This window comes from Mya arenaria, chromosome 7 (genome assembly GCF_026914265.1).
Source record: "Mya arenaria isolate MELC-2E11 chromosome 7, ASM2691426v1".
In the NCBI taxonomy this organism is placed as follows: domain Eukaryota; kingdom Metazoa; phylum Mollusca; class Bivalvia; order Myida; family Myidae; genus Mya; species Mya arenaria.
Window position 1 is genome coordinate 71,048,861 of NC_069128.1, and position 16,922 is coordinate 71,065,782.

At 32.5% G+C, this 16,922-nt stretch overlaps 1 protein-coding gene across 3 annotated transcripts in view; it reads left to right on the forward strand.

Moving 5' to 3' along the window:
• Positions 1–16,759, forward strand: part of LOC128240547 (DNA-binding protein Ikaros-like) — a 28,664-nt gene extending 11,905 nt beyond the window's left edge. For all 3 annotated transcript variants that reach the window (XM_052957216.1, XM_052957218.1, XM_052957217.1), the window contains exons 6-7: positions 3,209–4,229; positions 5,323–16,759. In XM_052957216.1, the coding sequence (XP_052813176.1) occupies positions 3,209–4,229; positions 5,323–5,578 (1,277 nt within the window). In that variant the 3' untranslated portion in view covers positions 5,579–16,759. The remainder of the gene's footprint in view (positions 1–3,208; positions 4,230–5,322) is intronic.
• Positions 16,760–16,922: the final 163 nt, after the last annotated feature.

Genomic DNA, 16,922 nt, shown 5'->3' on the forward strand with positions numbered 1-16,922 from the left:
TGATAACACATTTATCTCCCTTTGGGATAAAAAGCTGCTCAATTTCACAGTTAACAACATTAAAATCATCCTCGGCACCTCAGTGTATCATAACCTATATGAAATCCTGGGCAAATTGGCCATGAAAACGTCGTAAATCTTGAATATTCATAAGCATTTTCCGACCAATGAAATAGCCGATAACAAAAGTGAAAGAATCTCCTTTGTGTAGAGCTATCGGCATATTTAACAACATCCTGCTTAAAACAATTTGTAAGACGTGATCTCATTGGATCATCCGTAATTTCTCGGCCATTTCCGCACCGTACGAGGTGTGTCTCGTGCGACCAATCAAGCGGCTGGATTTCACCTTATTAATTAATTTTGCGTAAGAGACTTTTACAGCTGATTTGCCCAGGGTATCATATAGGTTATGTAACTGGGTTGCTGAAGATGCCTTTAAATGGAAATGTGAAATTTCAGATTCAGATGAGAACAATGGTTGAGTTATTAAAATTCCAGAATTTAATGCATTTAAGGCAATAACCAAAACAGAAAGTAATCAAGAGCTCGTACAGAAAATAAGTAATTTGAAAACAATAGGGTTCTATAAAGGGTAAATAGACTATAATTACACTATCAGTGTTCAGGGCAATTTTTGCCTGTATTTAGAGCCATTTACCCATCTTCTGACCCATTGTCCCGATTGAATTTGTTTTTAAATGTCCCAAAACAGCCAACGCTTCCCTTTTTTGAAAGATTTATCCCAAGAAATGAAACTGGTTTTGATTGTGTCATTTTTTGTTTAGCTAAATGTCAGGATAAAGGTAGTTTCTACACTTAAATTGGTTGCAAGAGGAGTCGTTTTGGAATAAGAAGAAAATAGATTAGACAATTGTATTTTAGTGGTTGAAATAAGCACAAGCCCGCAAGCCCTGCACTGGAAAAATGATTTCCGGGCTTGCTCAAATTCTGGGTTTTATGGGGCAGGGCTTGTTCAAAAATGTAATTTCAAGCAGTAGTATAAGAATTCGGGCATGTTCATCCAAAAGACTAGTTTCGATGACCGAGTATATATAAAATGTTTTTTTGAATTTCAATATTCCCCGTAGAAGTCCAGAACTTATGAGCTTGAAACGGTCAAAAATTGTTTTTTCATTTTCAATAATAATAAGTCTAAACATTGTCAATCTGATAACAACATATCCTGAATATACCCTCCATATTAGGATCTGAGGTTCATGCAGAGGAGGTCATCTTCGGGCGACCTTTCCATCAGCCATTCTGGGGCTTCCCTCCACTATATTGTAAGTCAAGGAGGAAGTTGAATAAACCAGATATATAGCTGCGATTCATAAATCTTTTAACAGGCATACTTTTGAACTTTACAAACTTTTCTACAGTAATTGGTGTAAACCAATGTATAACAAGAAGTATAACAAATAAAGTTCTAAAATTTGTAACGCGGCAACCTTTTGTCAAAAAAAAAGCCACACACATGTAAAGAAAATACTTAAACCTAAGGTATGTGAACAATTCTCACGAAAATCCAGATTTTTACGTTGTCAACACTAACGTCTAGCAAGTTATGCAAGTTCTAGACGATCAGATATTAAATTTTATTCAGAACTTTTACCTTTAGAACAACTCATGGCCATTCCTATTTGGAACTACATTCTCTAATTTTTTTAATTTACTCGTATAAACCTCTAAAAATGAAAAATAAGAACCAAACTCACTGTTTACATCCATATTCCACATATAACAAAATGTTATGGCTCCAATGATTACCCGGCGTGTAATATAAGTCTTTGAATTTGGCTCGTTAAAATTGCAAAAAACTTTATATTTAACATACATTACTAGTTGAAAAGAGTGGGAAAAGATATTGTATTCTGGGAGACTACTATTATAAGCTGTTTAGTTAGAATCCCTGATGTAATCATTTCACAGTATCAGAGTTTATCAGTAGTTATGGAAAAATATATAGGAATAATGATGTGAGGTTGTGTAGTCAGTATAATAGTGTTTATTTTTGGATTTCTTACCATAAAAAGCCCAATGCGGACTTAGAAGACCAAAAATTAATACCAACTTTCTTAGTGTTTAGTCTGAAATGCCTCTACACTAGCTAGTTCAAATGTGCGAGCTTCTGAACAACCCACTTAATCAAACCAATTATAAACTTGTGACTTTCTGATTGACTAATTGCAATCGATCTGCTTGTCAAAGGCATGAACGTAGACAATAATAATGTTTTATAAGCCTAAGTTATAATGATATTGTAAAAATACTGTTAATGAAGTTGGGTTTTTTCTTGAATTTTATTTTTGTGTTTTCTTGTCTAAATTATCTATAGGCATTTGAATATAGACAATGCAACATAATTATGTGTTTAGTTTTAAAGTGACACTCTTATTCAAAATCAATACATAGTATAACAAACATTAAATTATGCATTTATGGAAAATATTAATTACTGATAACAAGATTGAAACCGTGTTTTTAATAGCCGAAATTGCCAATTATTAAATGATTGGTGAATGCTAAATAATTACTTTGTTCTTTTATAGCCTCATAAGGTAGAAATTCTGTGTTTTATGCTCATTTCTTTGAAATCAAAATCAAGTATCCTTAATAAGAACCATTGTTTTCGACATTTATTTACCTTTTTGAATATTAAAACAACTTTATTAATTGTGGTAAATCTTATTTGGGAGTAAGAGTGCATCTTAAAATCCTGTTTAAAGTTAACTAAGTCAAACATCAATTAACATGAGGCTGAACCATCCTAATATAAATATTCAAAACTGTTTAAACAAATGGAGTTACCTTATTGTCTTGTGATAATCCTAGATAAATAAATGCACATTGACTTGAAATTAATACAGTCGAACCCTATTGGCTGGAACTCCCAGGGACCAGCGAAAATACATCAAGCCGCGGAAAGTTCTAGCTAAAACCAGAATGCTTACATTAATTTTAAAGAAATCTTTCCTTGAAATCCATTTCGAGCCAAGGACGAATTCGTGCCAATCGAGTTCGCGCCAACGGGATTCGACTGTATATTCTTTTGGTGAACAAATTGAGTAATTATTGAGGGCGGTAATTATTTGATTTGAGCATCATAATGATTATGACTAAATTATAAGGTATTGAACTTATTGACTCTAAAACAGTTGCCCAATTACACATTACAATTTATGTAAAACTTGATTTATATTTTCAGGGGAGAAACCATACGAGTGCACTATATGCGGGAAAACGTTCGCGCAGTGCGGCAGCTTCCGAATGCACGAAAGACGTCACCACAGAGATATGTTGGAAAACTTTCAGAAATGTTTTATATGTGGAGCCAGCTTTGGCAGTCTCGAAGATCTACAAAAACACATGATGTGTCACCCAGGGGCACTTAATTTGAACCTGCCTGGCCTACACCCAGGGCACCTGGGGTTTCCAGGCCCTTTACCCATGGGGATGGGTTTCCCGCCCGATTTTGATACTATGAATAGCATCAAAGCGGAAATGAAACCGGATGTCTCGGAAATGTCCGAAATTGAAAGAGCATTTAATCTCTTCACATCGCAGCCTAAATCCGCGCCAGTTGCCGTCTCAATTGCTGAACACTTTCAGTTGCCGCCCTTTGCGTCTACCGCCCATGCCCTTATTCAGCGTTCACTGTCCCAGGGCAATGATCCTAATACTGCTGTATCGATGCTGCTGGCCTCAAATGGGGGAGATAACCTGACTGGTTTGAACCTGCTTGGGCAGCCATTTAGTCGTCCAGGAGTTTTCTCCCCTGCAAAATTACCCATAATGCCCCCAGAAAGACCCCAGTCCATCACAGTAAGTGAGGCATTTAAAGAAGAAGTTGAACCAGTCAGCACTACAACACGAAGTAGAAAGTATTCATCAGACTCTCACACGTCCATGTCGCTACCAGACGGGCAACAAAATGACGGGAAAGAGAAGGGATCAAATGACGATGATAATGATAACTATAATGACGGAGAAAACGATGGTCCCAGTCAGAAAATGCCGTCAGAAGGTGAAGAGTCAAGTCTCACAGAGTCACGATCTACGGAAGATTTTCAGTCAGATGATGCCCAGAATAACGGCATTTCAGGAGGGATTAGTCGGAGAAACTTAAACAAGAGAATGATCACATCGTCAAATATGCGAAAGCAAAGACGACCAATGAGAAGACTGAGCACAACCGCAATAACAGACCAGACTGCCTACCAGCAAAGGTAACACATTGCTTGTTATGTCTCCCCTTGCCCGACCAGACTGCCAACCAGCAAAGGTAACACATTGCTTATTATGTCTCCACTTCACAGACCAGACTGCCAACCAGCAAAGGTAACACATTGCTTGTTATGTCTCCACTTCACAGACCAGACTGCCAACCAGCAAAGGTAACACATTGCTTGTTATGTTTCCCCTTCCCCGACCAGACTGCCAACCAGCAAAGGTAACACATTGCTTGTTATGTTTCCCCTTCCCCGACCAGACTGCCAACCAGCAAAGGTAACACATTGCTTATTATATCTCCACTTCACAGACCAGACTGCCAACCAGCAAAGGTAACACATTGCTTATTATGTCTCCACTTCACAGACCAGACTGCCAACCAGCAAAGGTAACACATTGCTTGTTATGTCTCCACTTCACAGACCAGACTGCCAACCAGCAAAGGTAACACATTGCTTGTTATGTCTCCACTTCACAGACCAGACTGCCTACCAGCAAAGGTAACACATTGCTTGTTATGTCTCCACTTCACAGACCAGACTGCCAACCAGCAAAGGTAACACATTGCTTGTTATGTCTCCACTTCACAGACCAGACTGCCAACCAGCAAAGGTAACACATTGCTTGTTATGTCTCCACTTCACAGACCAGACTGCCAACCAGCAAAGGTAACACATTGCTTATTATGTCTCCACTTCACAGACCAGACTGCCAACCAGCAAAGGTAACACATTGCTTGTTACGTCTCCCCTTCCCCGACCAGACTGCCAACCAGCAAAGGTAACACATTGCTTATTATCATATGTCTCCCCTTCCCCGACCAGACTGCCAACCAGCAAAGGTAACACATTGCTTGTTATGTCTCCACTTCACAGACCAGACTGCCTACCAGCAAAGGTACAATGAAACTACCGAAGATCAATAATGTTGACAATGACAATTATATTTTGATAGACAGTGAAAATGGCGATGAAACTTATTGAAGATCAATAATGTTAAAAATGACATTTTATATTTTTATAGACATGAAAATGGTGATAAAACTTACCAAAAATCAATAATGTTAAATATGACAATTATGTTTTTCAGGTACAATGAAAATGGAGAAGAAATAAATGAGGAAGAACTTACCAAAGATCAGCTGATGGTATCTTTTCTCTTGTCAAAAGGCGAAGTGTACAAATGTGAGCATTGCCACATAATCTTCGAAGATTGTACCCTATATCTGCTACACAATGGCTTTCATGCCAATGATAGGGATCCCTTCAAGTGCGTCATCTGCAAAAAGTCCTGCGAGGGGAGAGTCGAGTTCAATTGCCATCTAACCAGCCATATAAAGTCATAGACCAATATGTTTGGTATGGTCAGATGAGCATTAGGGCAGTGGTTTTTTAAGAAAGGAGCTTTTGGGGGAATGAATAAGTTTGTAAATTGAGTGTTGGAGTGTGGTAATGAACAACTTCCATATTGATACAGGAAAGCAATAAGGTGAAATGCAATGTTTTTGTTACGTTCTTCACTTAAAAGTGATGTAAAACTTCGCTTTTCGTAAGATCTAATCTTACTTCAAAGAAATTCATAACGCTTTCAGCTTTGGAAGAATTTCTGTTTTTGAAAAAAAATTATTGATACTGTATTGAAAGAGTTATTTTGAAGCATTTAGAAAGGTTAGTAAAGGTGTGATTTTTATTCATACAATTTTTTTTTTTTCTGAAATTTCTATGAGGGTCCAAGAGTGAAATTTTGTTTACTTTTGAAGCAAATCTATGTTATATTCATGGTCCAAAGTTTTTACTTTCAATGGTATAGTTATAAACTATACTTGTATATTTATTTTTTTCATGCCATTACTTTGTCTAAATGACATCATTTGTGTTATGTATCGACAACTTTAGCCATATGATATATACTGCTGAGCTGAGGCTTGATAATAATCAGGCTATTTATTTATTGTATTGTGTGTTATTTACAAATTTAGGCAACATGGCTTCTAGATTGTAGATAATGCAGCGTAGAATGTTTTTTTTATAATTCCTGTAGATTACTTCAATTTTGTGAGGCTTGTATTTTCGCCAATATTTCCGATTCCATCAAATCGTGAATTCTAATTTTCCGAAAAAAAAAAAAATTAAATTGTATATGGAATCGGTTTTATATATAATGGCATAGAGATGGCATAAACGATTCAGAAGTTTCAATAACACAAAAATCACAAGAAAAAAAGCCTCTCATTGTTGAAGTGGTTTACAGTGTAGAAATAATTAAATCTAAAATTTAAGGATATTTTGCTTAAAAAGTTGTGAAAATATTTCTTCAGTTTTATCAGGGTAATATATGATTGTGAAATTTGGAGTATTATGTAGATTGTGAAGCTAGTATGCCAGTTTTAACCATATAATTGGTGCACTGTTGGTGTTTGTAAGTTATTAGAATTTGCAGATAATTGTTCAGTAGATAATGTGCTAGGCTCAGTGTAATACAGGGAAAATAGGAAACTAATTCATATTATTTTCAGTATTTCTCCAGTTAATCTGGCGTGAATAACTTTGTACTATATGTGGTAAAATTTGGTATATGAAAAGACAGACACACATCCTGTGACAGATAAAATAAAAACAGCAAATTCTAGAAGAAAAATGACAACAGCAACAACAACAGCAACAACAGATGAAAGAAAGAGTTGGGATACTACGTTGAACATCTGTGAGATCATCAATACACCAGCATTTATTATAACTGGTTGGTAATATGAAAGACTGAAATATTTACTTGTTAAGTATACTTACAATTAGATCTGCAAAATCTTTAGATACAGCAATTTGCCAAAGACAGCTCTGCATATGTTGGTATTATCTTTTAAAAAAGAAGTTGTTTGTGTTTGACTGATGTCAATCATGTGATAAACATTGACTATACTGCTGTTAAACTTAAAGCTGACCACACTTTATGATTGTATGGCATATCTACATATACATAAATGATACAATATCTGCCCATTTTCCGAACTAAATATCTCTTATTTTTATATCTACTGGTTTTCCACTCATAATGCACTCTGTGTACTGTAACGTATTTATTTTCAAAAAAATGGCCATGATAGTTCATCATTTTCTTCAAATGTGAAATTATTTTTCACTATATTTCATACAATAGTGTTCATTTTATCGTTTCTGTTTCTTCTACTTTCTTGGAATGTGATCTTCAGTTGTGTTCAAAATTTTCAGTGATTTGATGGGAATAATGCATCCCGTTTGTGAATTTTACTAACAAATTTAAAAAAAAAGGTAGAAAATAATTTAACACCAGTATCCAAACAAATTCAAGAAGTCTTAAGACTTTAATCTAGTTAAACAATTCTCTTTCTGAGATAGCTTCCTCCTGTTCAAGATTGTATTTAACAAACCAGACGTATTTTTAGCCATCTATAGTTTTATATACAATATCCTGTTCAGCATTATTATTTAAACATTTACATATACTGCAAAGATTTAAGCTTTAGTGCCATAGAATTGTTTTTCTCTTGTTGCCATTATTACAAAAAGTTTTAAAGTTGCCATACTTACAAAAAGTTGAAATGTTGCTATAGTTACCAAAATATGTTGCCATAACTACCAAAAAAAAATGTTTTGCCATAATGACCAAAATAAAATGTTCGCCATAATGACCTAAGGTTAATGTGCCATAATATATAAATGTGCTAAAAGGCGCTTATATGTTTATATTATATTGTTTGCGATCACGTTTGACTTTTGGAATATGTTATGTAATATCTGCTAATTGCATGTAAAACAGTCAAAAGGCAATATAAACCAGTCTGATAATGATTAAACTGCTGTTACTAAGATTACTAAGTGCAACCTACTAATTATGTAAAAAAAATCTTGGTGTATTTTCTACAAAAAACTGTCTTTAACCAAGGTTTAGTCAGTAAGAATTTCAAACACACAACTTTTTTTCCAATGTTATGTTTGCTAATGATATACATTTTGTGCTCTTAAAGTTATGCACCATTTTGAATGTTTTCAACCAAGGACAAGAACTGTGACATCTGCTGTATGATCTCAACATTTATAAGTGTCTGTGTTTCAACAATAATATGTTCCGCATACCCTGTTTACTGTACACACTTCTTAAAACATAACCTGCCCTCTTTTCCCATAAACCAAAACAGAAATAGCCTTAATGCCTGTTTTCTGGACAATGCAATGTGCAGGACACACAACACAATATTTAACAGTAAAGTTTTTTTAATATCATATGACATTTTTATGCTTTTATCCATGGTTTTAGTATTTTATTTTATTTATACAGCTAATGGTTGATTAATTGATTGATTGATTGATTGATTAATTGATTGATTGATATCAATCATTGATTGTTTTGTTGGCTGACAAGTGATTTTTCCTAAAACCGATATGTTTTTGTTTTGTTAAAAATTTTCTATGACTAATAATTGTGTAGTCTTTTACAAAGATCTGATCAACATAAGTGTTATACACCATAATGGTAATTACGTATTGGATGTTATTTTCCATGACTTATTAATTAATCTGTGTACTTTTATTTAATGTTTGTAAGAAACTGTTTTCTTTCAAGATTATCTGCTTTTAAAGTGTTATTACTTTTAATATGAATTTGGTGCTTATGACTTTCTTTATATGGTTGAATATGCATGGTTCTTTACATTATGTTTGTTTTATTTTGTTTTTTTGAAATAATGGTGCAATCTTTGCTTTTAAAACCACTTTTAATTCTAATTGTTAGTATATAAACCAGCCAGCTAAAGTGCTTTTATATTCACATCATGTTTTTTGTCTGTTTATTCAGAATTATGCCTTTTCTCGGATAAAATACCAAACCAAGTTACAGAAATATCGATGGCCCCACTTCAAAATGCTGAAGCTGTATTTGTTCTGTTTTGAAATTTTGATAAAGGCGAGCCCTATCTTGCTGCAAACTGCTGAGTAAATAGTTCAATTAGAAAATAGTGTTGCATCATGTGATCAAAATGTCGAGCAATGATTGGACATCTCACAGAGAAAAAAAATGCCGAACCTTCAGAAATGGTAACTACAAAAATTGTAACTACGGCAAAGAAACGTGTGATCAAATTACCAAGATTAAATACTTAAAATGTTGCTACTGAAAACATGTGATTTTGTAGCTTCGACATTTGGAAGTGAGGCCTTTGATATATATAGTATATAAAAAATGGTGCATTATGATTTAACTAAATCTTGGGTTAGTTAATGGGAAATATTATTTATAAAAAAAATGTTTATTTATAAGACAAAGGAATCGTGATCAAAACTGGTTGTTATTTTTAACATGTTTGTTTTAAAATGAAAACAAAGTTCTTTTTAGCTTGTATGTTTTTTTCACTGAAAAGAAGTTGAGGTATTGTCAAAGAATTGGTGTCGTTTTAGGTGCTGTTGTGACAAAAAACATAACATTGGTCATGGCTCTGAAAACCTTCAAGATATACCAATGAAACTTAGTACCCATGTTTCCAGAGACTCATATATGGCAAGACCGATTTATCCTACTTAAAAAACTATCGGGTTATGCCCATTTCTTGATTAGAAAATAACAGAGGAGCTTTGGTGTTTGCTGAGGGCCACTCTTATTTTAAATATCTATAATTTGCAATATTAAGGCTTGTGTTGTTTTGTATATAGCATTTATGCTGGTGCATTAACTATTATAGCATATAACCGCCGTCCCGATTGAAATGTCTCATTTATGTGTGAAATATTTTTTATAAATCCTGTTTTAAAATGTACAGAATGGCACATCTTTGTTAAGATCTTTTTTATCCATTTTTGTTTTGATGCAATTCGCTGAAATTTGTCTGGTTTTATAAACTGTTGAGATATAATTCAAGCCTTCTTGTACTTCGGCTTTTTTTAATACTTATCTAAAAATACTAATTGATAAGCAATTTATTTGATGTGTATACTCTTTAATTCAAATTATTATTATTTAAATTATTGTTAACAAAAATAAGTAATATTTTCTGAGTTTACATATAAGTCTCATGTTTTTCCAGTTAAAAAAAATCTCTGACTGTGACTATAAGTATATATCGTATTATATTCTAATTAGGATTTAACAATGATCAAGTATTGTTGAAAATCAAACTTATACAATTATCGTTTTGTGGCAGTATTTTCTAAAAATAGACACATACAATTTAAGTTAAAGCACTTTATAAACTTTTTAGTTTGATTACATTATTGAAAAATTGAAATTGCTTTACCAAATTTTTCCAATGTTCAGTAATGATTTTTAGACTGGTTTTCAATCCCGTATTCTTTTGTTATGCTATCTTTCATCACCAAAAGCAAATCATATTAACTGCCTCAAAATGTTAAAGGAGTTGAAACAGTTTTGCTTGTAGTACTCAGAAATCATTTATCTACTTGTTAGGGGCCAAAGATTCTGAATTGTGTGTTTCTTGAAGTGTGTTCATTCGCATATCAAATAATTTGCAAAACATTTTAACATAGAGGAAAAACATCAATATTTTTCTATTCTTGCATGAAATAATTATATTCTCACAATCTTAAAATGTAATAAGGAATTTGTAAAGATGTGATTATATGTAAAGGCTTAATCCATAATTGTGTCAAAAAATTTATTTAATTCTTAAAAAACTGTGCAACAATGCGAAAATAATGGTTTGAAATTGTCTTATTTTTACAGAAATATTAAAATAAATGTAGGAACTTTTCATTCTGCAAAAAGGAAATAATCTTTGAAGTATAGAATATAGTCTATAATAACTGATCAAAAGGGCTTTGGAAGGATCTTAAATTTAAAAAAAATAATGTACCTTTGAAAATTTTATACATGTATCCGGCTGTAAATTTTGTGAGAATATTTAGAGGTTTGACGGCAAAACGGCATAAATCTCATGAAAATATTGTGGAGATAGTGCAGTTTTGTTTTCACGTCTCATATCGGTGTTGTGCTCTGTCATCAGTATTAAAATACAGTTGTAATTAAGTAGCGTAGTTGTATTACATACATAATATACATTGGATGCATGAACGATTTATCTCTTATTGCGTGTTCATAAGAGATAATACATTGTTCTGCGGAAATGCATGATAAATATGTGTATGATAGTTATTATTTTTTGATGATTAGTTTTTGAAAAATATAATTTAAGATTATATATGAAACAATACAATATGATTATGCACTGTTGTGATTTCTGTGTGTAAATATGCCTGGTTACTTTGTAAAAGCCTTGAAGAAACACCGTAAATAAGGTAACATATGACCTTCTTTAAGAAATCCTTCTCATATTAAACATATTTTTGTGCTTTCTCTTTAAAATGGACATAGCTAGAGCTATTCCATGTTCTTGCCGCTGAAAGTACATCTTGATTACGTTACCGGTCATATTTACACATAGAATGTTGTTATATTATATTAATACATAAAACTATTCGTGCTATGTTGTTTTAGACTGTAGAAGCAGTAGATAGCTTATATTTGCCATGATTATGCTGCGGCATTTGTCTCTAAAATTTCTGGACTGGTTTCTTAATTTTTCAGACTGGTCTCTTAATTTTAGACTGGTTCCCAAAGTTTTTTACATGTCTCCAAATGTTCTGACTGGTTTTTATTCTTCATATGCAATGTCTATTTTTTTACTGAAAGTCATGACATTTGGTCTCCTTGGTGCAGGTTTATTATTATTATTACAGCATTCTCATTTTTAGCTTGTCGTTTTTTTAAAGTAAATAATTGAGGTATTGACATAGCATTCGGCCTTTAAGCGTCATTTTCGACGTTATGTTGAACCTTGACCCTTAACTCTATTTAAATCTATATCTAATTTGGTACACATGATAATACACACATGTACATCAATGTCAGTAACTCTGGCTTAAATAACTGTAAACTCAAGTAAAGCATTTATTGAAGGCATTTAAAACAGTACAGTGTTTATGTTTAGTCTGCGGAGCACTTGTTACCTTACACAAAATTTATCAAAATAGCGTCCCTTGTATGCCTTAGACATAGAACAGTTACTAGCATTGAATTTTTCTCTAAAAGGGTTGACACCAAGAACCTTCAGAATGTATAGTGGTTTAATACCTACTGGGAGTAACCCCACACTTTATTGTTAAATTAAACCCTTCTGTAAGTGACCTTTCCCCTCAATTGTGGGTATTACACTTAATTGTCTATGGTTCTAATTTCAATGCCTTCTAGTGTCTGTTATCATTGACCAGATCTCATGATAATTGAATATTGATCAGTCAACATATGATAGGTGAAACATTGTTTGTATGTGACTTGAGTATTTTACATTAGGATAAGTTAACTGTGACTTTCAGAGCCAAAGAATTTGTTATGTTATAACCTGCCTATTTAAGTATTACGTGTAGTTAATAATTTTAGGGCTCAATGCAAGATGGTTGTGACTCTGCGTAAAATTAAAAGGAGTTAGATCGTTCTTGCGTGCTAAGCCCTCTATTTATGTTGATAAGTTAGAACAAATTGATTTTCTGAAATATTCATATGATTTTATATTTTGTACATTTTCTGCTTTGCTATGAGCTTTTGCTTATTTTTGTTCTTTTAAATTGTCGTTTATAAGTTGTCCCGATTAAGTATAGATCTGATTTTATTTAATTGCAATAATATGGAAGTCTTGATATAACACTAAATGTTCTTTCAATTTTTTTTTTTTTAAGATTCATATAAGAAATTTTTATTTCAGTAAATGTTGAACTTTTTTTTATTCTTATGAAAATCACAGTAAAAAATATCAATTCTTCTGTTAAAAATCATTGTAAAAAAATCGAACTTTTTCGGCAGATAGTTAATCGAGCTCAGATTTATTTTTCTTCAAAATATCACAGTTAAAATCGAGCTCATTGTGATTTCTTCCTAATATTACAACAAGATCGAGCTCCTGTTGTTAGAAAAGATCAAGTCCATTTTTTTTAGTTTTGAGGCATTCGATCCATTGTCACCCGAAGACATGTTGTTTTCTATAGCATTTTGGAAAACAAAAAGACATAGGTTGTATAAGACTTCCATTGTTTTCTGTTTGTCCATGCCATTGAAACTGCACTCTCACAGATTTACTGTTTTGACAATAAAAAAATTGTTGTCTTGGAATAAAAAAATTGTTGTCTTGGAATGAGCAAATTTTTGCTTCATTATCTGAAAACCAGTGATATAAGACTGCTGACAAAAGATCAAATTACAGTTTTTCATATTTATGTTCAAACTTAAAGTTTTATGGCTTGAAGCCTTACTAACGCATGAAAAAAATTGCATAAAACATCAATTTTTGAACATAAATATGAAAAACTGTGATGATATTTTGTCAGCAGTCTTATGTCACTGGTTTCAATGCATTTTTGCAAAAAATAGCTCATTCTAAAGCAAGAAATAAAAAAAAATTGTCAAAACGTTCAATCCGTGAAATTGCAGCTTTAACATTGCACCCCATTTTGGTTTGTCATTTTTGTTGCACCATTGTTGTGAAAACAACTGTTCAAAATTTGTTTTGTTTCTTCAAAAGAACTATTAAATACTGCATTTGATTTATTTGTTCATGCGTTTTTTTTTGTGTTATTTTTGATAGACTTTCTGCACTTGTTTTCGCTTTTTTATGCACTGTTATATTTATTTGACTTTACAGTATTCTTTGTCACATATTTGGCTATACATTATGTCACAATGAGTTTTTTTTGTGAAAAACTGAAAAGGGATTTTCATATATACAAAGAGGTGTTTGTTACATGCACAAAGGTGTTTTTGCTGTTTTGAATTTAATAGAAGTCATTTTGCTTTATGAAACTTTCAATTATGTAATTCTCTTTATGTTTTGTTGTATTCACTTTTTAATCTCAAACACTCCTTGATATGTTGCAAAATGATTATTTTTGTTTCTGCATTGGAGAGTAGAAGTCAAACTGTTCTAAGTGCCATAAGATAAAGAAGCAGTTGGAACTTTTTCACTTGTACTACTCCGTATACTTTTGGTAGATGTTTAGTTGAGGGTTTCGGAGGGTGGTGCTTGCGCTTTATCCATTACAATACATGGAAATCAATAATATCAGATGGGCTATGCAATTAAGCCTAATAACTTTTACCTGCCTTAACAGAGTCTGTATCAAAGAAGACACTCGCACTGCTTGCATATCCACATTATGGCCCAGTAGTGCGTTACTTGATTTCGTTTAAATGCTTTGGCCGTGAAATTTTGACGGCGTGAAATTACTGATTTCCATGTGTCAAATTTTTACATGACTTGAAACTCCTGTTTCTATCCTTCGTGCAGTTTGGTGCTATACTTTATCGCTGTTTTGTTTTCTTTCTTATTCTCATTTTCTTCATGTTTAATCCCATTTGAAATAATTATGTTTTAAAAACTCTACAAAAATGTACACATGTGATTCAATTTCATAGCAATATTTGTCATTGTGAACATATTTTCTCATAGAAATCGTGCTTGTTATTTCGTCTTATTTTGTCACATCGTTGTTTACATAAGTTTACTTTTAACAGGGTTTCAACCCTTCTTGTTTTGTTTCTATGCTACGGCGATAGATTTTCAAACGGTTCAGATCAGATCTTGAAACACGTCCGAGCTCTCTACAATAAGAAAGGGGTCATTCTTAAGTTACTGATGGTAAAAATAATATCATAACATATTTTAACTGCATTATTACCTATTAAGAATCGACTTGCCGCTTAAGATGAGACCAGTGTATCGTATGCTGAAACTGATAGTCAAAATAATACAGTCTTGTGACTGTGTGCGTGAAAGTCTTGGCCAGCCATCAGCTATACACACTATTTACATGTTTAGGGAACAAATGCATTTGTTAATATTCACACAATTCCTATAATTCATAACCATTCTTGTAAAGATAGAAAGTCTGGACATTTGACAATGTAATATTTTGTATAAAAAAAGTGTTTAATGGCTATCAATTACACTTATTTACATTTAAATCTTATTCCTAAGTTTATTTAGTTATGAACTTTATCTCTCGTTTTACCAGTTCTTGCGACACAAATGATCCATTTACTGTATTTTGATTTTTAACCAAAGATTTTATGTAAAGCAAAAGACACATGGCAAATATTGTGATAGAATATATATCAGTTTATGTTTGTTCTTTTAATTTATGTGTTATCAACCGGAATCTCAAATTTTATTTCTTTTAATTATTTTATAAAAAGGTGATAAAGTGTATTTTTGTATAACAAACTCTGCTGATAACAGATCAGACTGATTTTAACATAACATCTGAATTTCAATGATCATATTGTTACATTTTTCTTTGAAGGCATTTGTGCTATATATTAAAATATATATATACAAAGTCATTTTCTTATTTATTATGTCAAAGTCTTAACAGCATTTGAAATGATAGTATTTAGAAATTATGTTGTTCATTATTATTATGTTAACTTATGGTTTATCGATGGTAGCTGGGCTTTAGAATGTACCTTCAGTTGACTTTTCAAATGCCAAACACAAGCCATCTAATATTGCATATGGAACAGAAGTATGGGGATTTTCAAATTCGACGTATTTGGAAAAGATTCACTTTTTTCAAATTCATTGTTAAGACGAATCGGAAACGAAACATTTTTGGGGGAGGTTCTTAGTTGGATTATAAAGTGACATGTAATTCATTAAAATCCACTCTTAATAGGCATATGAATTAAATTTGACCCCAGTTCATCAGATGATTGTATATATATGTATTAGCATGTAATATAATCTGGATGTTGTAAGGATAATATGGTAAACTAGAGGCACTGACACATAATCTGCTAGATATGAATAATGCAGCTTGTCATCTTTCCAGAATCTATTTATATACTTTTTCAAACTCAAGGTTCATGATAAGCCCAGTTTCCAACTTGACCATTTATACTGCTGTAATGTTATATACATTCATTGATGTCATGTAAACATACTGCGATAGTTGATACTTGTTACATAGCAAGAATAGTCGGCCTTTGGGAGGATAGGAGATAAATGCATATACTTGAGATAAATGCTTATTCTTGAGATAAATGGTAATACTTGAGATAAATTGTAATACTTCTTTTTTGACTTCTGGGCTTGTTCCTGTAGTTTTCATTCTATAATGGAGATAAATGATAAGACTTGAGATATATGATAAGACTTTCACATTCATTTTGCAAGAGAAAAAAAGAACATGAAAATCATCTAGTTAACTATGAATGTTACAACTCAAGGTTAAGGAATATTTTTCTTTTAACTGAAACTTGCAATTAATATTTAATTTTGCTTGACTTTGTATTTATAGGTAATTCAAAGATATGACTTATGTGCATTGAAGTAAACCAGTGTTGAAATTAAAACTATGTGGTGTTGTATCTCTTTATATGATGGAAGAAACTGAGGAAAGTGGAGGCCGACTAACCTTGCTATACATAAACTATTGTGTGCTTTCTTCGCTCTGTGCTATTGGAATTATTTAGAGAACAATAAAAGCTTTGAATGGGACTTTGTTTATGCTCAAAATATCTTCCCAGCTTAATAAAAAGGTCCAGGTACATGTATTGCCATCAAATGCCATTGCCACTGTGTGAACTGCCCATAATTTAACACACCATTGAAGGTTATCACGTTCAATATTCAGTAAATCTGTGTTATATGTTCTGCCTGA